This window comes from Triplophysa rosa, unplaced genomic scaffold, assembly GCF_024868665.1.
Source record: "Triplophysa rosa unplaced genomic scaffold, Trosa_1v2 scaffold221_ERROPOS574315, whole genome shotgun sequence".
NCBI classification, from domain to species: Eukaryota; Metazoa; Chordata; class Actinopteri; order Cypriniformes; family Nemacheilidae; genus Triplophysa; species Triplophysa rosa.
This window is the reverse complement of record NW_026634236.1, coordinates 190,991-216,264: the sequence shown is the minus strand read 5'-3', so window position 1 is coordinate 216,264 and position 25,274 is coordinate 190,991. Positions and strand designations below refer to the sequence as shown.

Sequence of the window (25,274 nt, the reverse complement as noted above, 5' to 3'; positions counted from 1 at the left end):
AATTTCACATTTAATCTTCAAATTGATGTAGAAACAACATATTTATTTAACAGCATCATTTTATGAAAGCTAACATTTTGATATTAGTATTGTAACTGATGTCTCTATTAAATTGATTATTTTAACATTAATTATAGCCATTCAACAGTATAATTGAGAGCTTATGTAGGAAATTGAAGGACACTTTACAGTCTTTAATGCTAAATTATAAATTAAATGCAGAAGAATTCTCATTAAAGCTATAAAATCACATTGATTTCTTCTTTTATTTTGTTCTTTGATTAACATTAGTGACAGGAGTCACAGCAGCACGTTTAAGAACGTGGCCCCTTTAAGAGCTGTCTTAGTACGCAGATCTGACCGTCACCGCGCTCCCATTTTCACAACTCTTTGCATTCATTTAAGATTTTATTTTACACCTTGAAGTCTGTGCTTAAGAAAATGCTAGACAAAACGGGCTTTCTGACATAATCTTGTGTGGGTTTTATCCATTCAAGCACGAAAGAGAACTTAACACGGATGCGCTGTCTGACAGAGATTCACCGACGCAGCCGTTACTGTACACACCAGACTGGACCTCTCTTTGCGTTTTGCCGCGTCCCACAGTTTAGAAGCTGTCTATCTTCATTGAACGCCTCAAAGCAACTGTTTCAAATCACGCTTAAGTGGTTTAAAAGCCTGTACACGAATAAGAGCGTGATTACATAATGTAACGCTAGACAAAGGATGTCAAAACAAACGGATGCTGCGTTAATTGCGATAAATATTTTCTCACGCGTTAATTTGAAAAAATTAATCGCATGCATTAACGCGTTAACATTGACAGCCCTAGTTTATATACAAATAATGTATTTGTTTATCAGATTTTAAACACTGCATTTTTAGAAGCCAGTCAAAGGTGAATGTTTTGTGTGTTTAAAGATGACGTTCTTACCGATCATTGTGTTCAGCGATAGATCTGGTATGCATTTCTGGTTCTGACCTAAAGGTGTTCCACAGAAATTGACAGAAGAATACAACGGAGGAAAGCCAGAACTGAAAAAAGAAAAGGCATTTTATAAAGGTAAAAAGGTAGTTGACAAATAAACAATGCATGTGTCCTGGTGTGAAAGAAAAATAAGTAAAAAACTAACAATGAAGATATATCTCTCTCATGCCATTTTATATTATAAATATGAGAAATATGAAAACATGTTATTAAATGTTTTTCTACATTTTTGCTGTCACACCATAGGACACATTTACGGTTTATTTGTCAACTACCCAAATATTATAATGCTTTTTATCGTAATGCGTCCACACATTTTACTTTTGATTTACTTTGTGTTAAAAAGGTCAATTAAATGTAATTTTAAAAATAATGAATCATGAAAATCTTACTGATGTTAATTGTCCAAAAAAATAATATCTGTTAACATAATTGTAGCATATACTGTATATTGGTTTATCTAATAAATAAGATCTAACGTCTGTGACAAATAAATACAAATCCAATCCAAATCAACCCAAAACTGAGTGGCTTTACACAGTTTTTAAAGTTACATTCAAAATGAATATCCTTTCTGTACAGACATCTCTAGGTTCACATCTTTGAAGAACTGTACCTCAAGTTTGATGAAGATTTACTGGCATGGGCTTTAAGTTCCCAAAGCATTACCCTGCCATCACTGACCACCAGGGCAGTGCTGTTCTCATTAACAGGACAGATCACTACTCGATAAGGCCGCACCGTCTTAGTGACACGGATTGCATCACACTGGGAGCGAAGATCGTATACTAACTCCTGCACACTCTGTTCAGGATCTGTCACTGGAAAAATACAAGGAAAAACTCTTAAATCAGACATAATTCACCACAGTTCTGACTATTAGCAAATAATAAAACACATAAACTTCCATATTGAATAACATTGGACAAACCATTTTCAACTATACACTAATCAGCCACAACATTAAAACAGGTTAAATGAATACATCAATTATATCAGGAACCTGTTAGTGATATATTAGGTAGCAAGTGAACAGTCAGTTATTTGATTTCATGTGTTGGAAGTAGGAAAAACTGGACGACTTGGTCAGAGTTTGGTGGGGTGTTCCTGGTAGGCTGTGTTTAGAAGCTCAAAAGTGGTGCAAAAAATGATGACCCAGTTAACCAGCGTCAGGTTCATGGGCATCCAAGGCTCATCCATAATTATGGAGAGTAAATGGGCGTTCATATTATAACGATAACCATAAACAAATAAAGTTTTAAAAATCATTTAAGAGAATAGTTCGCATCACAACTATAATGATAATGCAGAGAACGATATCGTTGGTATCACTTTCAGAAGGATTTTTTCCAGCTAGTGAATGATTAAACATTAAACAGTCTCTCAAACAGTCTCTGGTAGACCTGTTTAGCTATTGATGGTTGCCACGTGCGTTTTATGTCAGAATTAAAGGTTGTTGCAGTCGGAAAGCTGTTTATGGCGGGATATTATATATGTAACGCTTGTATAAATCCCAGACACGAGCGCACTGTCAGCCTTCAGAGATAGCATCCAGCCTTTGCTGTCATATTTTGCAGAAAAGACGTTCGGGAATGAAAACAAAAACATCAGCAGCAGCTTATCTACATTCATTTTAGTGAATTTTGGCATTCATTTTAGTGAGCGCAGTGTGCAAGCAGCGCATAATTTTTTCGCCGCCCATGTTAACAGATGAGAGCATTCATACAGTAAGCAGTGCATGCTCGCGGAGTAGAAGCACCGTGTAAGCAGCAGTGCAGCGATCATTTCGGTGCCTAGTCTATTATTTTCATTTTTAGACGGAGTTCCCCTTTAAAGAGTGTAAGTGGTGTCTAGTGTGTTTTTAACAGTCGCAATGAATTCCAAAAATATTTGTCAGGAGTTATTTTGGCCAAACCACAACAGCACATTTAAAGGATCTATAATACAAGTATATCTAAATGTTATGCTTATATTGCATTTGAAAGAGGAGAAAACAATCGCATTACGCTGTAAGTGTACTGTCTAAACCCCAATGTCATCATAACCTTCTGAAAAAAACAGATAAAACTACATAGACATCACGTTATGCTTATATTGCATATGTGTGAGAGAAAAATGATCGCATAACAAGTCAACCACTCTCTCCTATAGTGACTTAAATCGTATCCTTCAATGCAAAATGGCTTTTTAATTATAACTTGTACTACGTGGTTCTAAAAGAGCATGAATCTGGTGGATATAACAAATTAAAGTTGTACAATCTACATAAATTAAGCTTTTTGATGTAGTTCTGAAAATATTTTGCTCATTGATGCATTTAAAATAATGTAATGAGAAATTACATTGTTGTACATGGTACCCAGGCAGCGCGGTGCGGGTTGCATACGCTGCCGGTATGAAAAAACAATGGACACACTCGCTGCCAACGCTCACCCTTCGCGCTGCTTCCGCGTGCGGTGTGAAACGGGTGTTAGAATAAATCCAGCAAACGTTATCGTCCGCTGGTGTGGACACATATATAGTTATAGTTACAGTTATCGTTATAATGTGAACGGCTGTCTGATCACAAAAATATCTCAAACTGATGAAAAAAATGTGTCCACAGCAGAAAGATGTCAAAATGTAGACATTACACATGGTGCTTCACATAAGGCTGTGTAGCAACAGACTGGTCAGTGTAGTGAGTTTCACACGGGGCACCAATTAATGCAGTGGCCTTCACACGGGCACCTATTGTTCGGCGCGATAACGCACTAGAACAAAAACAACAGATTCCTATGAAGAAAACGTGAATGGTTTTTTTTGTCCAGTGAGACACAGGCCGTCCAATTAGATTTGAGCTTTACATTATGTGCCTAGAGCCGCTGCTGTTACCCAAAAGGGCCACGTGGTTATGCTAAAGCATCGAAAACTCACTGCAAACTCCCTGGCAGTAAAAACACAGAAGATGAGAACACCGGCTCTGAACAGGACATTGTGTACTACTAGTATATACTGATCTTTATCATTTGTATTTTTTCACATTGTTTGGGGTTGCATACACACCATCGTAACATATTAATTTATTAATATTCACCAGTCCTAATTAAATTATTTTATGCACTGCAATATTAAAGGAACACTCTACTTTTTTTGGAAATGGGCTCATTCTCCACCTCCCCAAGAGTTAATAAATTGAGTTTTACCGTTTTGGAATCTATTCAACAGATCTCCGGGTCTGGCGATAGCACTTTTAGCATAGCTTAGCATAGATCATTGAATCCAATTAGACCAGTAGCATCGCGTTCAAAAATGACCAAAGAGTTTTGATATTTTTCCTATTTTAAACTGGACTCTTCTGTAGTTATATCGTGTGCTAAGACCAGCGGAAAATGAAAAGTTGCGATTTCTAGGCCGATATGATTAGGAAGTATACTCCCATTCCAGCGTAATAATCAAGGAAGTTTGCTGCCGTAACATGGCCGCAGCAGGCGCAGTGATATCACGTAGCGCATTTCCACATTTGAAGCATGTGGAAATGCGCTGAGATCTAATGTTTTATTCAATTCAGATTCAACTCATCAATCAGGTGTTTCATATAGGGAGAGAACTAAAACATTCTGGAAGGTGTGCCCCGAGGACGAGGGTTGGGAAACACTGTCCTAGAGTGTATGCACGTGACGTCACCACACACACACACACTGAGTGGCAAAAAGACTGAATGCAACCGTGTTAACTGCTATCTGTACTGTATTTAAAACAGGAAAAAGTTATTGTGCTATTGATTGTACAGTTGGAGCACGAAATTAGAGATTTCGTTTTACAGCCTGCCGGAAGATTAAAAGGAGCAAATGGATCTATGTAGTTTGCAGAAATTGAAAGGTGGACAATTTTGTCAGAAACATTTTTTCTCAGGTATGTTGTTTTTGTTGAATCATACCATAATAGTGTTCCCTATCAACTACCCACCTAAAGATTGTTGCAGACCATGTACGCCTCTTCATGGCAATGGTTTTCCGTGATGGCATTGGTTTCTTTTCGCAGGATAATGCACCCTAACCCACTGAACACACTGACCATCTACAAATCTGATCAATGGAGGCCCCTTGCAACTGGCAGGATATACAGGATCTGCTGATAATGTACATCCAAAAATGAAAATTGCGTCATCATTTACTCACCATCTTGTTATTTTTTACCTGTATGACATTCTTCTACAGAGCACAAAAGAAGATATTCTGAAGAATGTTGGTAACCGAACAACAAGAGAGTGAGTAAATGATAACAGATCGTTTTCATTTTTGGGTGAACTATTCCTTTAATGTGAGATACTACAGGAAGGACACTTTTAGAGGTCTTGTGGAGTCCATGCTTCAATGCAGAGAGAGCTGTTTTGGCAGTATTGGGCAAGTCGTTTTATGTTATGAACTTGTGACTGATTAGTGCATGGATTTCTGTGATTTTGTGACCACATGCCAGTAGAATTTTATTTAAACACATCAAGTTAAAGTTTCCAGACCTCAGAAAAACTGATGTTTCAAATTCAATAAAAAGTATTTAATTCATTCGATCATCCAAAAACGACTGCATCTTATTCAATATAATTAATTATTTAATTGATATGTTAAACAAAAAAAACTCAATTGTTTTAAACGACATGAAGGTATACATCATTTTATTTTGGGGTGAACTATGCCTTTAAGTACCAGAGCCTGTCTTGCCTGTTTCATCAGGAGAAGATGTTGTGGAGCGACACACACGCAGTGTGACACAGCCGTTCTCATGGAGGCAATAGAGAGCATCTCTCTGGGCACAGGGAATCACCTAGAAAGACAGAACACAAGAAAAGGCAGCAGGCTACAATTTGCGATAATTTTTGGGTAAAAATAATTTGAAATCAATTATTGAGTAAATACATTGACAGATCAGTGTTCAAAACGATTGTCTTATCTTACCTTGATTCACAACGGTAAGCTTATAATAATGATTTATAATTTGCACTGTTGGGTCGTACCATGCAGGAAATTTTCATTTGGGGAGTACCTCTTTGCGTCCTTACATCAAGGAGAGGAACCGGCTAGTTTATCACGTCTTTGTTTCATTTAGTCAAAACAAAAGTGGCAGATATGGTATGTGTTCAAGATGACATGTTTCAGATATATTACTTGTAGGACGTAAGGTAGGCGGTACTTTCAATGTTACTTAGAGTTTTTGTCTACATCAGGAGCGAAGCGATAACCAATGGTACAATTAATTCTATATTAATGATGTTTTAAACGTTCTGTGTTGTATCCAGTGCGCTGGCGCTACTCGGATGCGGTGAGCAGCAGTCAGTAAGCACAGAGCTTGGATTCATCCGCGCAGTGCAGCAGTGCCAAAGCACAACCCACGTAAAGAAAATAACTCTGCATTTAACTGCAATTTTATGTTTCAAAATGAGATGGCAACAAAGAGGCCAAAGTTAAGGACAGCAGCTTTAACGCAAAGTGAAAATGTTGTCATCATTTCAAACCTGTATTCCTTTCTTCATTGAGTAAATAATGACAGAATTCACTTTACATGCATGGTTTCCACGTGCATTTAAGTGTGTAAATTTAGGTGGACAATTTGAAAGTCTATTTAAAAAGACAGACTTCTTGCTGTGATGGCCATATCAATGTGATCAGATCCCATGACCAAACATACAGCTCAAGTATAAACGAAATCACGGGATGCATGCAGATGACATAAATGTTTTGCCTCGCGGCCCTCGCCATGGCGACATCGTTCAGAATATCAAATATTCGTTCACAATTTAGCATCTTCAATATCTTGGCATCGTGTTCGTGCTTTGGCCTTAAAAACAACACAATTGACCCTTCACAATCAGTTTGATTGACAGGCGATCTGACCAATCATAATGCCGATATTATGTGCCCCGTGACTGACAAACAAACAAACCAGTCCAACAAAGCAGGCGTAGTATAGACTTGGTGATTAATATGAAAAATAGCTTTTTAATTATTGTAATAGTAAACAAAGAGATATATACCCAGCTTTAATGGACGTTGACACTATAACAATAAACGATAACCAAGTAATAACTTTTAAAAATCATTCTAAATGAAGGAGAATAGTGGAGTTCACATCACAACTATACCAATACAGATATGAGACACAATATTTTTGGAATCATTAATGTATTAATTACAGACGAAAGCGTTTGGGAAGTGGTGTTTTAAGGCAGAATATACTAGGCTACTTATTGATATATTACTTACATATTACATGTATGAGCAAGCTGGCAAGATATGCATTGTGTCTCTGTGATGTGATGATGTGATGTGATGAGCTAAGCCCACCTTCAGCCTTCAGAATATTGTCATTATTACACACCACATTCATTAGGCCATGTGGGGCAGTCGTGGCCTAATGGTTAGAGAGTCGGACTCGTGACCAGAAGGTTGCCGGTTCGATTCCCAGGGCCAGCGGTTAACAACTGAGGTGCCTTTGAGCAAGGCACCTTACCCCTACTTGCTCCCTGGGCGCTGCAGTGATAGCTGCCCACTGCTCCGGGTGTACGTGTGTTCACCACTTGCTGTGCGTGTGTTCACTACTCTCTGGATGGGTTAAATGCAGAGGTCACATTTTGGGTATGGGTCACCATATCTGACTAATAGGTCACTTTCACTTCACTTTCACAAGCACATTTAGGTTAGATTTACATCCATGTGTGTGACAGTAGTAGCCTACTGCATCGCCCAAGTTTAGAATTAACGTAACGTTATCGTCTGCTGGTGCAGACGCATATATAGAGCTATAATTATTGTTACAGTTATTTCAAATCCTGAATGTGTCCCGTGAATGCATATTGCAGAACTTTCTGTCTGAAATCAGCGTGCCATTTTTCCAGAAATTCTTCACTATTTCCCCAGAGAGTGCACAAATTTACACTGGGAGCGCATGGCTGATAGCGAAAGCCTGTCGAACATAGCAACAGGAACGAAGGGGAGTGGGGTTTTGCGAAGGGTCAATTAAACTATGACATGGCAAGCAAGTTTTAAGAAAGCAATATCCCCCAAAAAATATGAAAAGTCGAAAACAATGAAACATTTATTCTAAATCCATATTATTGTGTTCTACTGAAGAAGATCTATTATACAAAAAATTCAAATTTGACTAAATGTCAAGCATGCATGTGTATATTGAATATTAAATATGGGCTGGTATTTTGCATCAATTTGGGTCCCGATAACAGAAGACCTAAGACAAACTGGTGTGTTGATGAATGTGTGTGTGTGTCGGGATTCGCACGGGTGTCGAGGCTAGCACTGTTTGTTTGTCCTTGTTGTGTGTGTGTGCGTGTTATGCCCGAACATGCAGGGGTTGTTTTGGCAGCTGCACGGGCTCACTGTCCACGTGCATGTGATACGCCTGTCGCTAATCATCAGCCCTTGTTAGCTCTCGGTGTTTTCACCTGGTGATCATTAGTTCTCCCTATTTATTCTCTATCACTCCTCACTACCCTTGTACTATTGTTGACTCTAGTTGCTTTCGTGCCCTAAGCTTTAACACGCCAGTACTGCCCAGTCTTGTCTTGTCTTGTCTTGACTTGACTTTGATTCTAGTCATTAGATTACTCTAGTCTTGCCTTGTTGTGTCGTCTCGTGTGGATGAACGTCTTTTTTTAATTTTTTATCTCTTGGATTACCTTTTGGTTAAAGTTTTGTCACCCCACACCCTTAAGGATTGCTCACCGCTCCAGCATCACACGTAACCGTACTCGCCTCCTGGGTCGGCCCTTGGAAGTCTACTTCCTCGTCTCCTCATCTGTCCCCAGCTGCCGGTCCGCTCGTAGAGGCGGCTTCGACTCACAGATAGTCAACGCTGCTCTCCACGCTCTCACGGTGGTCGTCCTACCCTTCACCTCTGTCAACGCTGCCGCTCAACTCTACACCTCTGCCGACGCTGCCTTCCAACCGAACACCTCTGCTGACGCTGCCGTCCAACCGAACACCTCTGCTGACGCTGCCATCCTACCCTATACCTCTGCTGACGCTGCTGTACGCTGGGTTTCCCAGTTGGCCTCGTAGTCAGCCCGGACTATCTGATTCCTCCTCTGAACGTCTCTTTGAACTCTTTTGGTGCACTTCGGTGTGCCTTCACCAAATAAAGTCTCGTTAATCCCGCAATTGAATCTGAGTGTTTCTGAATCCTGACGTGTGTGTGTGTGTGTGTGTGTGTGTGTGTGTGTGTGTGTGTGTGTGTGTGTGTGTGTGTGTGTGTGTGTGTGTGTGCATGTTGGCTTATGGCAGGATCCCACGGTACACCTTGATTCAAAGTATGAAAGCTTGCAAGCTGCAGTATCAGTCATGCTAATTGCCCTGCTGACAAGTACTTTATAACACTTAGCAGCACTGAGACTCCTGGAGATAGAAAGAGCAAGTATCTGTGTCCATTTATAGAGTGCCTCAGAGATGACGTGTTTTTGTAGGCTAACCCGGAAGTTTGCGCCGGACTGGTTCCCACGACCGAAAGCCTATGCATTTTTCCCATAGACTTTAGGAAGATCACAAAAAATCAAATCTGTGATTAACAAATGTTCATGATGTTTACACGTTTTGTCTATCAAGATAAACACAATCCTTGCTATTTTTGAAGCCTAAATACATTTGGCAGAAGTAAAAAGATAACACGAGGCTATAAACAGACTACACTTAAGGTCAATCAAAATTAACGTCACCACCACCAAGTCTCCGATAACTTTCTCAAACTATATTAAAAAGGTTTTCCCTGGTAAGTATTTACCCTGTGAATGAATCCCCAACAATGATTTTAGACATTTGTGTCCATGTTGCAATATTTGTGAGATTTATATGCGCTATGACATCTAACGTCCCCGCCAAACGTAGTAGTCGATTTTAAACTGCCGTTTAAAAAAAAATTAAGGTTTAAAAAATCACAAACTGTTTTTTTATGTCATTAAAAGGTAAAAAAATTTTAGAAGTTTTATTAACCACAGACCTTATTTCACACAATTTAGCAAAAAACCCATTCAAAAAACCTTTGGGGCGATGGAACCGGAAGTCCTAAAACGCTAACTCGCTTCTGGGGTTTTGCATACAAACAAACATACATCATCTCTGAGATACTCACGCTGGCATCAAAATGCATTTGAGTCATCCCAAAAATACTGTCAAATGACTACTCAATTTTACTAAATGATTATTACTGTTTTACACAGCAGTGTAACTACTAATAAATAATAAATAAATAATAAAGTTTTTTTTAATCAATGTTTTACTGTAACTAATACATTTGAATTAGTGCTGTCAATCAATTAAAGCAATCAATCTGATTAATCACAAATTTTTTCTGTGATTAATCACACACAACATTAATGTTTCTAAATGAAGAGTTTGGTTCCAAAATGAGATAACTCGGTTTTTAATATTGTTCAAAAATCATGTTTTTTTATTGTGCATTCCAATTAATATCAATCAAACTGCAGTTGGTTTGTTTTGATTTAAGACATAATAACTAAAAAAATACAGCTAACTAACACAATAAAACACAATAAAAACATGAAAAATAACATTATAAAAAACATGATTTCTTAAAAAAAAATAAAAACAGTTCTTGTTTTGGAACAAAACTCTTCAAATATACTTTTACATTCTAATAATTTCCCATTTAATCTCCAAATTAATTTATAAACAACAGATTTCTTTAACAACATCATTTTATGAATGAAAGCCAACATACTGATTTTAGTACTGCAACTGATGTATCTATTAAATTGATTATTTTTTTATTTATTTTAACATTAATTATAGCCATTCAACAGTATAATTGATAGCTTTCATGTCTAACAGGTAGGAAATTTACAGAAATTGAATGAAGTTCTCAAAAACTTTAAAGTCTTTAATGCTAAATTCTAAATTAAACACAGAAGAATTCTCATTAAAGCTAAATTAAACGTATTGAATTCCTCTTTTCATTTGTTGTTTGACTAACATTAGTGACAGGAGTCACAGCAGCAGGTTTAAGAATGCGGCCCCTTTAGGAGCTGTTTCTCTACGCAGATCTGATGCCTCTCCCATTTTCACAACACTTTGCATTCATTTAAGATTTTATTTAACATGTTGAAGTCTGTGCTTACGAAAATACTAGACAAAACGGGCTTTCTGGCATAATCTTGTGTTTGTTCATTCAAGCACGAAAGAGAACTTAGTTTTGGTGTGCTGTCTGAGAGATTCACTGACGCAACCTTTAGACGCGTTTTGCCACGTCCCACAGCTAGAAGCTGTCTATCTACACTGAACGGTTTCAAATCGCACTTAAGTGCTTCAAAAGCCTTTACATGAATAAGACCGTGATTATATAATCTAAAACTAGCCAAAGGATGACAAAACAAACGAATGCTGCGTTAATTGCGTTAAATATTTTTAATGCGTTAACCTGAAAAAAATGAATCGCATACGTTAATGCGTTAAAATCTTTAAATAATTTGAAGCAACTTTTATTCTAGTCTACCAATACACCTTTATCCTAACGTAAAAAAAAACACAAAAATTACTATGAAACAGCAGGGTTTTTCCTACATTTAAATTTTTTGGCAGCCGCCAAAACAAATTTTTGCCTGCTAAATATTGCTTTGATCATTGAATCAAATGTCCAATTCGCGACCCAATGACTCCTTTAAAGCGATTCATTGTAATGAACGATTGAAACAACTGATGTCAAACACTGAACTCACGAGACTCACTGTCTGAATCCATGTAAATTTAAGTGTGCTTAAGCCATTTAGAAAGAGTGGTTAGTAGGGCTGTGTATTGGCAAGTGCCTCCCGATACGATACATATCACGATAGATGGGTCACGATACAATATATTGCTATGTATTTCGATGCGATACACATTTGCGATATATTGCAATACTTTAAATAGAAAATGTAAAAAGTAGAGCTAGAAATACAACATGCTGTGCAACATGCTGTGTGTAAGGATAAGTGTAAAAACATCCCTTACCTCTGCAGAGTGGCCATGATGTGCGATGCATAGACCTTTAGATCAGAGGTTTGGGTTCTCAAACTGTGGATTGCGCCCCTCAAGTGGGTAGCACAGGGGAATAAGGTGGCTCACGCAAGTCACTTGGCTGTTGTGGTGCATTACAGTTAAAACAATGAACATGGGCAGTATTAAACCCCTGGTTCATCCGTGCTGTAAATGCACTGGTGTCACATCCGTGAAAGCACAAAAAAAGTAATTATTAATTTTCTTAATAAACTTTTTGTCTAATGCACTGCAGTAGCCAAGTGACTTGTCTCATGACTTGAGAAGCCTACAAACAGCATTATTTTATATAACTCATTACTCCATTACTTATTTTGAAAACCAAAGCACACCCACACATCAGCTCTGAGAGCTCCAAGCGTTCTTATACTTTTCGCCATGCTCGCTTCCTCTTACTTTTGGCCATATGTATATGACATGATTTTAAAAAAAATATCGATAGTAGAGGTATCACTATCGAAAAAAAAATATTGCGATAGTTACATGTATCGATATTTTTGCACAGCCCTAGTGGTTAGTAAGATTTAGTCTAAAGCCCTAATCGCAGTAAAAATTCCCCTGCAAATTACCTACCATATTTTGACAAACACAGAGGCCCTGTGATAATATTAGTCTCATAATATTAGATGCGAATCGGCATCTCTGTGATTTGGCGGTCTCGTATATCCTTTTTCAAGGTTTTATCCACCGTTTGTGGATAAAAGACTGAAACCGGAGTTTCTAAAAATCTTCACCCTGGCAGGAGTTTTCAAAAAAAGTTTGGTTTCAGTGACTGAGTACTGCATTTGCGCGTTGACGAACGGCTAAACTGCATAGAAAAAACTGTGGTTTTGAAAATACCTGTGTTCGTGTGTACAGTTTATTTATATGACAATGTGCAGTAAATTATGTATAAAGTCATAGGATAGGAGACAGGTGAAACCAGAACAAATCACAAGTTGTTAGCTAGCTGCTAATTTAAATTTATGTTATTGTATGCATTGTATTCACCAATTGCATGTGGTGAAAACAAGAAATTATTCAAAATAAGGGATGAGACATAATAGTTGTCTTTTCAATGCCCTAACAGGCATTGAAGGGTGGACGAAAAAACAGCACCAAAGATCCTTGGTACCACATATATTAAGTTCTTTGCATTTCAGTTATATCAGTTCTTTGCGTTTGGTGTTCCTTGTATACATACTCCCCATTTTGTTCAATCAATACATTGTCATTCAAGTGTCAAATTTATTTATCACGCACCCAGTTACACAGTACAACATGTAATGAAATGCTTTGTATGACTGTTGTTCACATAATGTGCAATAAGAGAAATGAAAAAGGATAAAACTTGATAAGAATATACTTTAAATGCAAGTAATAAACTGCAGAATTAAGAATGAATATTTACAATCTGATCTAAGCACTAAGCAGTGCGTTAAAGTTTTCCATCACGATGAGCGCAACATCCCGGTGCTGAGTCTGATGTACAATGAGAACATCATGTAGTTCTCATAAGCCAGGTGGAATATAAACGGCACTAGCTATAATCGAATATTAAACATTCGTGTAGTTTGTTGCCTGATCCTGTCTCCTGACATGTCTTGTGATTGCTATTAAAATTTAAGTGTGAAGATGATTCTAGTACAGCATGTGTGTGTGTGGATTACAACGCATGATAGCCAATGTTTTAGAAGCGCTTAAAACTTTACAAACCGGACAATGCACTTGTTTCATAAAATGACCCACTTACAGGCATTCCTATTGCGCCATCCCTACCCTCCACACACCTGTATAAAGGGCACACCAGAGCGCTCAATTGCCACCACTCCCACAGTCTGGCTGAGCTCCAGGTCTAGGATGAGAATCTCTCTGGAATAAAGCAGCAACATGTGGTTCCTCTTAGACGGCAGATATGACAGCTGGAGACAGTCATTAAGAGTCACAGCTTCAGCCCTGCAATAAAATACAGAAAAGGTTTCAATTTTGGAAGAAGGTCCATAAAGTGACTGCCTAAATAATTATATATGGTCTAATCTGCACGTATTTACATTTGTACAAGTCTCTCTGTACAGTACTGGTGGCCAAACGTGATGTCCAAGTTGAACTTTGCTCTTAATTCCTAATATTATTAAAGACATATTAAAATGTTCTATATCTGCTGTGTAGTTGTGTTCAAAGTATAAACTGCTCAGTTTGGAAATGAATTTAAGGAGGCCTGCAAAAAAAAAACTACATATGAGCAAAGCAAAATGAGTCAAGACACAGGAGAATGACTGCTGCAGTCAAAAACAAGAGAGAATACACAAAATATTAATAATTGATAAAACTATAGTCTAGGTATGCTTATAAAATATATATGTGTGTGAATAGTTTGGTTCCAAAATGAGATAACGCCGTTTTTAAACTTTTTAAAAAATCATGTTTTTTATTATGTTATCATGCTTTTATTGTGTGTGAGCGGTATTTTTTTTTTTTGTTATTATGGCTTAAATCAAAACAAACCAACTGCAGTCTGACTGATATTAATTGGAATGCACAGTAAAAAAAATGATTTTTTTGAGTTCACTCATTTTGGAACCAACATCTTCCTATACTGTTTATGAAATGGTTTAAAATAAGGGATTGGACATAATAGTTGACTTTTTAATGCCCTAACAGGTATGGTTGGGATGAAAAGCACCAAAGATCCATGGTCCCTGTTATATTCAGTTCTGTGCATAACAGTTATATCAGTTCTTAGCGTTTGGTGTTCCTTGTATACATACTCCCCATTTTGGGAGTGACAATGACAATGGTTCACTTACTTTTTCTTGCAACTGTATGTAAATAATTGAGCAAAGCTATGTCAGCGAGTCAAATTAGCACAACATTTTGGGGTGGTTTCCCAGACAGGGTTTAAGCCTAGTCCCAGACTAATTTAAATGTTAGAAGTGTCTTGATCGAAAACAACTTGCACTGACATATCTTAAAATATATCAGAGCGATCATTTTGTCTCAAGATACAAACCAATAATGTTTTTTTTTTGTTAAAAAGTTTTTTTAAAACAAACTTTATTATCCTAATTTAACTAAGGCCTAGTCCTGGTTTAAAATAATCCCTATCCGGGAAACTGCCCTATAAGTAGGAAACGAGACAACAGAAAAACACTTGGCATGTAAATAATATAATTAGCACTTTAAAAATAGAAAATATATCATCGGGACTTGAGCATGTATAGCAAGACATAAAATACACAGACACAGCAAACGTCTTGAAAAAATTAGATCCAATATACCACTGTATATACTGACGACACAAAAAGAAAATCTCTTCATGCTTATTCTAAAATGCAGTCCTATGGTGTAATGCTGGGGGCAGGACACAGAACTTACGTAGGTTTCTCATTGGTGATGAGCACTTTGACTTTATTGAGGGCTTTCTTGGCACCGGTGGGTTGGACAGGAGCAGGCTTGCTGTGGGCGGGGCTTGAATGAGGGCTGGCGATGTAAACCTTCTTACCACCACTGCCCGGCGGTTTTGAGTGAGAGAAATCTGTGATGAATACTATACCCTCACTGGTCAGTACTGTACAAAGATGACAAGAAACAAATGGCAGATACAAGCGGTTACAAAGCATGCACTTTATGATTGAAAAAAAAATCACTTATTAGTTGTCACTCCAAACACACTGTGCGCATAGTTATAATACTATGTATTTTTTTATTATTATCTCACTGTTGAAGAGAGACTATCAGTGCTATCAGTGAAAAGGATTTTTCTTTGTTTATTTCATGCGTAATAGTAATAAGACAACTCTAACAACAAAGTACTTTCGTAAGCTGACAACCTATAATAATAATAATAATATTATAATTATAATAATTTGTTACATTTAAATATCGCTTTTCTGGGAACTCAAAGCGCTTTACATGAAGGAGAGGAATCTCCTCAAGCACCACCAATATAGGGATATACATGTACAGGGATATAATACATGCATACACTGATAAAAAAACACAGAATGAATGCACTGTAGATTGCTATGAATAAAGGCATCCCTCAGTCCTTAAATGTACATGTGTACATGACTTGTTGTCGAGTCCACTGAATGGCCCACATCATTATGCCCTCCCCACATGCTCGATTTGAACTGCCGAAAGGCCTGAGCATTTCTGGTGGTTTTACACTTAAAGGGATAGTTCACCCAAAAATAAAAAATCTGTCATCATTTACTCACCCTTAGATTGTTCCAAACCTGTATAAATGTCTTTGTTCTGCTGAACACAAAGTCAGATATATGGAAGAATGTCAGTAACCAAACAAATCTCATCCCCTATTAACTGCCATAGTAGGGAAAAAATACTATGGGAGTCAAGGGGGGATGAGATCTGGGGCCGGATACACAAAACATTGACAAAAAAATGTCTCAAGATTGATCTTACGAAAAAAATTAAGAAGAATCCAAATTCTCCAAACAAAATATGTCATAAATATTATCTTAAAATTAATACAGCCTCAAGGTATTATAATAAATTTCTTTTTTTAGCACTTGAAATCTGAAAGAAATCGGAGGGGGAACTATGCCATTCTTCTTCTTCAATCTTTGCAGACCGTTCGCTTTTAATTTCCACATGTTCTCCACATTAACTTTTTTGTGTGGAATTGGAAATATACAGTGTACTGCATTTTATCATTTTTTACTTGTTAAAACTACACATCACTTAAAATTGATTATAGTCGGTAATGATGAGGTATGATCATTATGGTTATTTCATGGCTCGTCGGAATGCTTGATTCTGATTGGCTAGTCGCGACATTTGCAGGTTCGTTATTCCCCAATAACAACCTCTCAAAACTAATAACACACGGTAACCCGGATGCAGCAAATCATTTTGACAGGTTTCTTTGACAAATTAAATATAAATATGTCCAATATATAACATATATGACATTATATTTACAAATGATTAAACAAAATTGCTTGTTCGTGGAAAGGTGTGCATTCTGTAAAAATGAGCTAATAAAATATTTCAAATTCACATTTCATGTCCAATTTTTTCTCATGTGGGAAGTAGCCGTGTAATAAGCAGGATATTGTACAAGCAGCCGGCTGTTATCGCAAAATAAGCCCCTTCAGTGTGATACTAGATCACACTGTCGGGACTTATTTCTGCGATGACAACCGGCTGCCTGTACATTATCCCTTACTTATAAAACATATATTACAATATGATATAGATATGTGAAGTTATTTGAATGATTATAATATACACTTGCTAATAATTACGCACGCAGTGTGTTCAGTAAAATACAACCGTTTATCACTATAGTTTTAAGTGGATTGTCAGTTTCATTACATCATAGAAAGTACTACCCAAAAAAACAACATTTATAATTTTACTAATAACAACATAGGTATATTTGTACATCATTTACTAATACCAAAACAATGGGATTTAATACACACATGCCAGATTGGAGGGCTCAAAAGGATCGAAGGAAAACGACAGAATATTCTCAGCATAGCTCTTCTTCCAAAGCTTGGTTCCCGTGTCACCGTTCCACAAGACAATGTAGTTGGGAGGATGGACAGCAAGCAGAAGATCACGAGAAGCATCCTGAGCCCACAGCCAGTCCATATCTAATATAACATTTGCATATAAAGAGAGATTTATTGACTTCTTTACATTTACATTCATTAGGATTAATCACAAGCAAAAGTGTGTAAAGAACATAGATACTCATTATAACAAAAAAATAACAGCTTTGGGAAAAAATTAAAAGACCATTCCAAATTTTCATTTATTCAGCATTCTACATGTATTGAGGCAATTCCAGTTCAGTGTCTGTTGAATTTCAAAATCAAACATCAGGAGTGACAAAGTCATCCAACAGCAGTGAAAGACTGACATAAAACTGATAAAAATCGAGGTTATCACATAAAAAATCGAAATACCAAGCATCTTTTCTGTCATATTGACCCGTTTTCCCTTTTTTTTTCTGCAAATACATGGCACATAGAAACAATGGGCCTCATTCATGAAAAATTCGTATTATATGAGCAAATACATGAGTGATTTGCGCATAAAACAGACCTTTCCAAAAACTCTCCTCCAGATTCAAAAATACATTTAAAATTACATGCTGCTTTTTGAAATGTGTGATTGATTCAGCTTTTCAAAAATCTGATTACGCAGTCCTGATAGAAATGGGAAGATTGTTCCACCAGCCAGGAACTCCGAATAGAAATGTCGTTGAGATAGATTTCTTGCCTCTGTGTGATGGAACAATGACGCACCAATCCTTTACCGACCGCAGACTTCTGGAGTAGGTGTAGATCTGTAGGAGAGACTTGAGGCAGGGGGATACTGTGTTCGAAGCTGTTCTATAGGCAATTTAATACGAGCCGCAACTGGAAGCCAGTAAAGAGAGATGAACAGAGGTGTGACATGGGCCCTCTTGGGCTCATTGAAGACCAAAATACTTCGTAAAGGTCAGATTTGATAGTTAAATGTGTGTCTGTAAATTAGGGCTGTGCGATTTGGGGAAAATTTCTAATTGCGATATTTTTGACAGACATTGCGATTGCGATTTGATTTGCGATTTTAACTTTTCTAATTCAAGCTTCAATTCAATATTGTTGTGTGGAGCACAGTATGGGTATAGTTACCCTGAAAGAAAACAAAAAAAAAAAATTTAATTGTTTCCATTAAAACCATTACAAAATTAATTTTTGTAGTGTGCTTTGGGCATTATTCAAATAGGGCTTACTGTTGTTCAATTGGTTCCCAACTTCCAGATTACATCACACCAATAGAATCCAAATACCAGTGTACACTATTATAGTTTCCATTAAAACAAATACAACTCCCATTGTAACCCTTAAATCCATAACATTTTCTATTGTGTTAGTGAATTATTAAAATAGTTCATAGTTTACATATGCTGATTTATTATTTTTTAAGTATGTGGGATTTTTTAAAACAAGTAAAAAATGTGCTGAATGTTTAATTTCATCCAAGTGAAATTAGCAAAACAGTTAGATAGAATTTACATTTGTTTGAAACGCAGAGCTAGGCGTGAGTTGACACAGGGTGCGCGCGTGCGTCAAGCCTCGTCCATATTGCCAGATGCCTGAGCCGGACTCAAGTAGGCTACTATAAACGTCATTACGAAACAGGCTGTGTATGCGCGTCAAGTTTAAACGGCTCGTCCGCGAGACGCGCAACGCGGGGCAGAGACGCGCGAGTATGACAGGCTGTGTGTGCGCGTCAAGTTTAAACGGCTCGTCCGCGAGACGCACAACGCGGGGAAGAGTCGCGCGAGTATGACACAGGCTGTGTGTGTTGGTCTTCTGAATTGGACGGTTCTTTAGTATTTATTTGCCTAATATGATCGATCTGACTCTGCAGATGCCATAATAACACACACTGTCTCTCTCCTGCCTTCTGTATGTTTGTTTTTTTAATGACGGACGTTTATGCAGTTGGCTGGGGCAGTGCTGATTAGGCATAACGGAGGTGCGCTCACTCAGTTGGTTAGCAAGAATGCCACTCAAAGCGGGCTTGGAACAGACGCGTTTCCTATTTTTCACATCGCTTCCACATCGCAGCCTCTTGCGATTAGCAAATCGCAACGTCTCACATCGCGATTGCGATTCGATTTCGATTAATCGTTCAGCCCTACTGTAAATGAATTCCAATCATTTGTAAATAAGGCGTGCTTGCAAGCATTTGCATTATTAGCATAATCTCCACCTGTGAATTACAGCAACGCAAATTATCTAGGAAAAAAATCTAGGAATGCTGTGGAATCATCTGGACTCCATTCTTAGGTTTGGCACATCATAAATGTGACCCTGGATCACAAAACCAGTCTTAAGTAGCACGGGAACATTTTTTGTAAAAGACAAAAATACATTGTGTGGGTCAAAATTATCGATTTTTCTTTTATGCCAAAAATCATTAGGATATTAAGTAAAGATCATGTTCCATGAAGATATTTTGTACATTTCCTTCCTTAAATATATAAAAACTTTATTTTTGTGAGTGGATGGTCTGCCACAGTGCCCCTGATTAACAACTTCAAAGGCAATTTTCTCAATATTTTGATTTTTTTGCGCTCTCAGATTCCTCTGTTTTAAACGTTTGTATCTTAGCCAGATATTGTCCTATTCTAACAACTCATATATCTACAGAAAGTTGACTTATCCAGCTTTCACATTATGTAAAAATCTCAATTTCGAAAAATTGACCCATAAGACTGGTTTTGTTGTCCAGGGTCACAAATGCATAAGATACTAATAGCTACATACCTAACAATAAATTAATAAATTAAGGTGTGTCAACCAAAGCGTTTTAGCCAAATAAAATAATGCCTGGTGCTCTTCTGAAATGGCCAGCAGTTGGCACTTGACAGCTCTTAGTCTTATGGTTGCTATTATTTGGAATATCCATGGCAGTAACATGTTACGAGTATGTTATTTTGAAGAATATTACTGAATATAAAAATTTAGCAATCAGCAATATTAATTTCTCCACTGTTGTGTTGTTCAATTATGATGGTTGGTCAATGTAGTGTTGGGACGAGCTCTCCGTTTGGTTTTATCCAATGTATACAGAACTTTTAAATATTTTACACACCATTTACACGTAGTATGGAGGGGTTGCAATTTCGTTCGTACCAACAAACATTGTGAAAATATGAACATTACTGTGAATCCGAAAATTGACGCCAGGACGAATTTACGAATGATTTACCCACCCCCCCCCAAAAAAAATCTGCTTGTGTTTCATGAATGCGAACCAATATTTTTATTTTATATTTGGGAAACATATCGTTAGTACTTCACAGAATTAAACAACAATAATCATTTTACCCAAACACATTTAGAAAAACTGAAAATAATTTTGAAATGGTCTCTTTTTTCCATGGCTGTATGTAGTAATAATTTAGGGGCGATTTCCCCTAAAGGCATTAGATTAAGCCAGACATTAGTTAAATTAGAACATTTAAGTAGTTTTTAGAAACATGCCTTTCCCATTTTACAGCTCTAAACTCTAAAACTTATAAGGGGCACACTGGGAAATGTTTTAAAAAGTGCTGTTATGTAAAAAAACCTGTAGTCTACATGGTATATAAATGTCAAATAATTACAAAAGTGAAAAAAGCATTTATTATTGGTTGTTTATTATTACATAGTGATTTATATCGTATAGTAAAAGCAGAACTGATGCTTACCCTGAATGGGTTTGGTATGCTCCTGGATCTCACAGTGTGCCATACCGCTCACCACATCCCACACGATGATCTTTCCTGCCGCGTCTGCAGATGCCAGACGCAGAGAGTACGGTGAGTTGAGATTGTGGTGGTAGTTTTCTCTGGACCATTTAACCTAGTGGAGCAGAAATGGCACACAACAACAATAAGACTGGTTGCTAATGCTATGTGGTTGTGGATACCATGACGTTATGGACTGATGTGAGGGGTCATAATATGCAGGGGTTAAAGCAAAAAAAAATCCTGAGCCTGAACTTTTTTTGCGGGGTTGCGAGTAGACACATAGGCAAGGTTATTTGTCAAACAAAAATGAACATTATTTCCCTTGAAACTAACTACTAACATGCCGTTTTTGAGCTTCTCAGACAGACGTTTCTTAAAATTTGATGCTATGCCGTGTGTATGGATCACAGAATGACTTGAAAGAAGTGGGGGTATAATTATAACAAACTAAACCAGTTTTATGCAATTATGGTTTATAGGGTTGTTCCGATACCGATACTAGTATCGGAAATTCCACCGATACCACATAAAATTCTGGTATCGGAATCGGCAAGTACTTGAATCCATGTACCGATCCGATACCAATTTCTTAAACAGGACCTAGTTATGCCCGTTAGCTTTGCTTAATGCTGCAAATGGCAAGCCTTCTTCACTGCTCAGAATGCAAACACAGAAAGTTGTGCTGTGAAGAAGAAATGAAAATGTGCTAGGGACATGCACAAATATTCGATCCGCAATAATTATTAGAAAATTAAAAATGCTATTTGAATATTTGTATTTTTCATTAAAAAAAACTGCATCATCACCACAGGTTTAGAATTGTCTTGTCTTATTTAACGCTTCTTCACTTCATCTATAATGACTTTATAATGTACAGAAAATATAAAAAAATAATTTGCATGTGTCCTAAATCTTTCTACAGTCAAGCTAGTTTAAATATTTTAAGTTCACACATGTTCAGCTCACATCACCAAAAATGTTTTAAAAACTGGTGAGCCACAGAATTCATTAACATTACATTACTTATATATAAGTTGGTATAAAAATACCAACGTAATATTAAATGATTCGATGATTCATTTATTTATTACCATGACTTTTTCGGAGCGGTTGTTTGTTCATTAGAAATATGTTGAGCTAACTAATGCTGATTTCAATAACTTTAAACATTAAAATGTAGATTTCACTGCAACTAATGTTAATAAATTTGGCCTTAGCATAAGACTGGTACGTTTCTCCATACCTAAAGCCTGCATTTTCCTCCCAAGAACTTCAGGGTCGTCGCCTTTAAGTTATAGCCTGTAAATAAATCCGCACGGGTGTTTGTTTTAAAACGCGTTGAAATTCTTTAGTTAGGCTTAGTTGAATTTACTTATTGATGTTAATGCAATGCAAAGCTAAACAAGACAGACACTGACCATGAAACGACAAAGAAAACAATATTTGTGGTGGTGATCAGCAGAATTAGTCATTCTTCCTCAAATGATGGTCACGTAATAAACAACAAGCACTAAAATGGCTCCGTCTTTGTTTTTAGGATCAATTAACAGTCAGTATGGAGGTATCAAGAAGCCTGTTTACTTTATTTATTATCAACATTATAAACAATAAAGCCAGATATTCTTGTCAGATCTGGGTTTTGTTACCGGGAGTTAGAGAAGAGCAACGCAACGCATTATTCACATTCTCCGCTGTCGGCTTGTAAACTGTCGGCTTGTTGAACAGACTTTAGAGTAAAATAGACCTACTGTATTATGCTTGTTTTTCTTATCAAGAAAATGTTAACACAAAATAAACAAGATAACCATATATCACAGACTTTCAATATGAGTTTTGTATGTTTGGTTTTTGTATGATTTTGCTTCGCGCAGGTTTAAATGCAGTTTTTATGTATTTTTTTATTTTTTTCCAACGTTGCTAATCTTTTCAACATTAAAAACCCTATATACAGGATCTAATATTAGTGCATTATGAATATTTAATGATAGTTATAAGCTTGATGTGAAATTGTGACTAAATAAAAACGAAACAAATTACGTATTTTTTCACTTAATTTAAATAAACGAATATTCGTTTTTTATGAGCTCAAATATTCTAATATGAAATTATTGAAAAATGCCCATCCCCAGTGCTAGCGCTGTTTGGCAGTATTTCAGAGTGGACCAACCAGCCAGTAAACCTGCGACTTAAGAAAAATAAATAATATTATTGTCAAATGTCTGTCAGATAATAAAAATACTCTCTAATTTACTGTATGTATTTGTTCATGTTTTATTAAGAGATAAGTCTAAAGCACACCATAAAATAATTATATCAATTCACACAGGGCTAGTATATACAGCTGTATACAGATACACACCCTGGTATCGGATCAGTACTCGGTATCGGCTGATACCCTGAGCCCAGGTATCGGAATCGGTATCGGGAAGGAAGAAAGGGTATCAGAACATCCCTAATGGTTTATAAAAACATAGCTTAACATACCAAATTCATCATAATAAAAATCCTATTTTTTAAAAAGAAAACAAATAAGACTCACATTTTTTGTCCTATTGAGGGTGGCATTTTGAGAGCAAAATAAAGTGACTAGATCTATGATTCATTTTGTACTCTACCAAACTATTTTGTGCTGTAATAGTAATTTAATCATTAATTTCATAGGTATTAATGGTAATGATATTGCACAAGTCACATCCAGTTGGTCAAAGCAGGTTAGCATAAACAAGCCCTCAAAAAAGCAAAAGTGATCACCTTTTTGAGCTTGCTTATTTTTTATAATAATTAGTGGAGGCAGATTTAGAGATTTTTAGATTTAGATTTTAGATTCAATTTATTGTCATTGCACATGTACAAGGCAACGAAATGTGACCTCTGCATTTAACCCATCCAGAGAGTAGTGAACACACGTACCCCCGGAGCACGGTGTCTATCCATTTTTAAACTTCTACTGGCAAATTTTGCACTACAAACTGTGAAACAAAAACAATATTAATTCCTATTAAAGTTACAAAGGTTACGGAGTCAGCAGTGAGTGCTTCTCTTTTCATTTGTTTTATTCATATCAACCACACAAAATAGCAGGAATATTAGGCTGCTGTCTCAAATGTATTGACATCCGATTTCTTTCTCAACTTTTTACGCTCACTTCAGACAAAAACGACCATGTTTATGGTCTGTGAGTTAGGTGCAAATAAGCTGTGAAAAAGTTTGAAAACGATTTAGACGCTTTAGAAATCGATCCTTGATATCTCGATCGCAGTGAAGCGCGTGTGACGCGCAGATGTGGAAGTCTGATTAGATGATTTGCCGAAACAACACAACTTTATTGATCTTTAAGTCAAAGTCTCCAATTTGTGTATGTCATATTTGTAATGGACTTAAAAGCTGCCCCCCGCTTCAGGCTTTATAAACTTACTCTCTCCATCCTGCCGACTGTTTGCTTGCTACTCTCCAACGTGACGTCTCCACAACCAAGACCCGCCCCATTTTCATTCTGATTGGCTAGTAATGTTTGGTTGGTTGTTTGGTCGAGAGTGATAGCTGTGTTCCTCTCATACCATTGGTATGTGAACTTATGAACTCGAGCTGATATCAAGAAGCTTTTTTAAATGTAATCTTTTTTTAAAGTAAATCTTTTTTTCCGCAGTCAAACGCCGCAAGCCGGAGATCCGGCACGGACGGCACAGATAAGACCTGTAATATGGTTCCAATGGTAGCATGGGTGGATGTCTTTTTGCTATTTATACAGCTGAATAAATAAGCTTTCCGTTGATGTATGGATTGTTAGGATAGGACAATATTTGGCCGAGACACAACTACTTGAAAATCTGGAATCTGAGGGTGCAAAAAATCTAAATACTGAGAAAATTGCCTTTAAAGTTGTCCAACAGAGGCGCTGTAGCAGGCCGTTGCTAAGAAAAAAACAGGTTTGTTTTAACGCTCTCTATTGGTTTAGCGCTCTAATGACATTGTGGAGAGTAGATTAACATGAAAGCAGAAAATCTAAGTT

At 36.9% G+C, this 25,274-nt stretch overlaps 1 protein-coding gene across 1 annotated transcript; it reads right to left on the bottom strand.

Annotated features, from left to right (window-relative positions):
- Positions 1 to 149: 149 nt before the first annotated feature.
- On the bottom strand, positions 150 to 24,689 carry LOC130550022 (WD repeat-containing protein 11-like). The gene is made up of 8 exons (XM_057327356.1): positions 24,681 to 24,689; positions 21,224 to 21,377; positions 17,451 to 17,624; positions 15,376 to 15,568; positions 13,791 to 13,956; positions 5,674 to 5,791; positions 1,605 to 1,809; positions 150 to 1,035 (listed from the first exon to the last, which is right to left on the bottom strand). The coding sequence occupies exons 1-8, from the start codon at positions 24,687 to 24,689 to the stop codon at positions 882 to 884; spliced, it is 1,173 nt and encodes a 390-aa protein (XP_057183339.1). The 3' UTR covers positions 150 to 881.
- Positions 24,690 to 25,274: the final 585 nt, after the last annotated feature.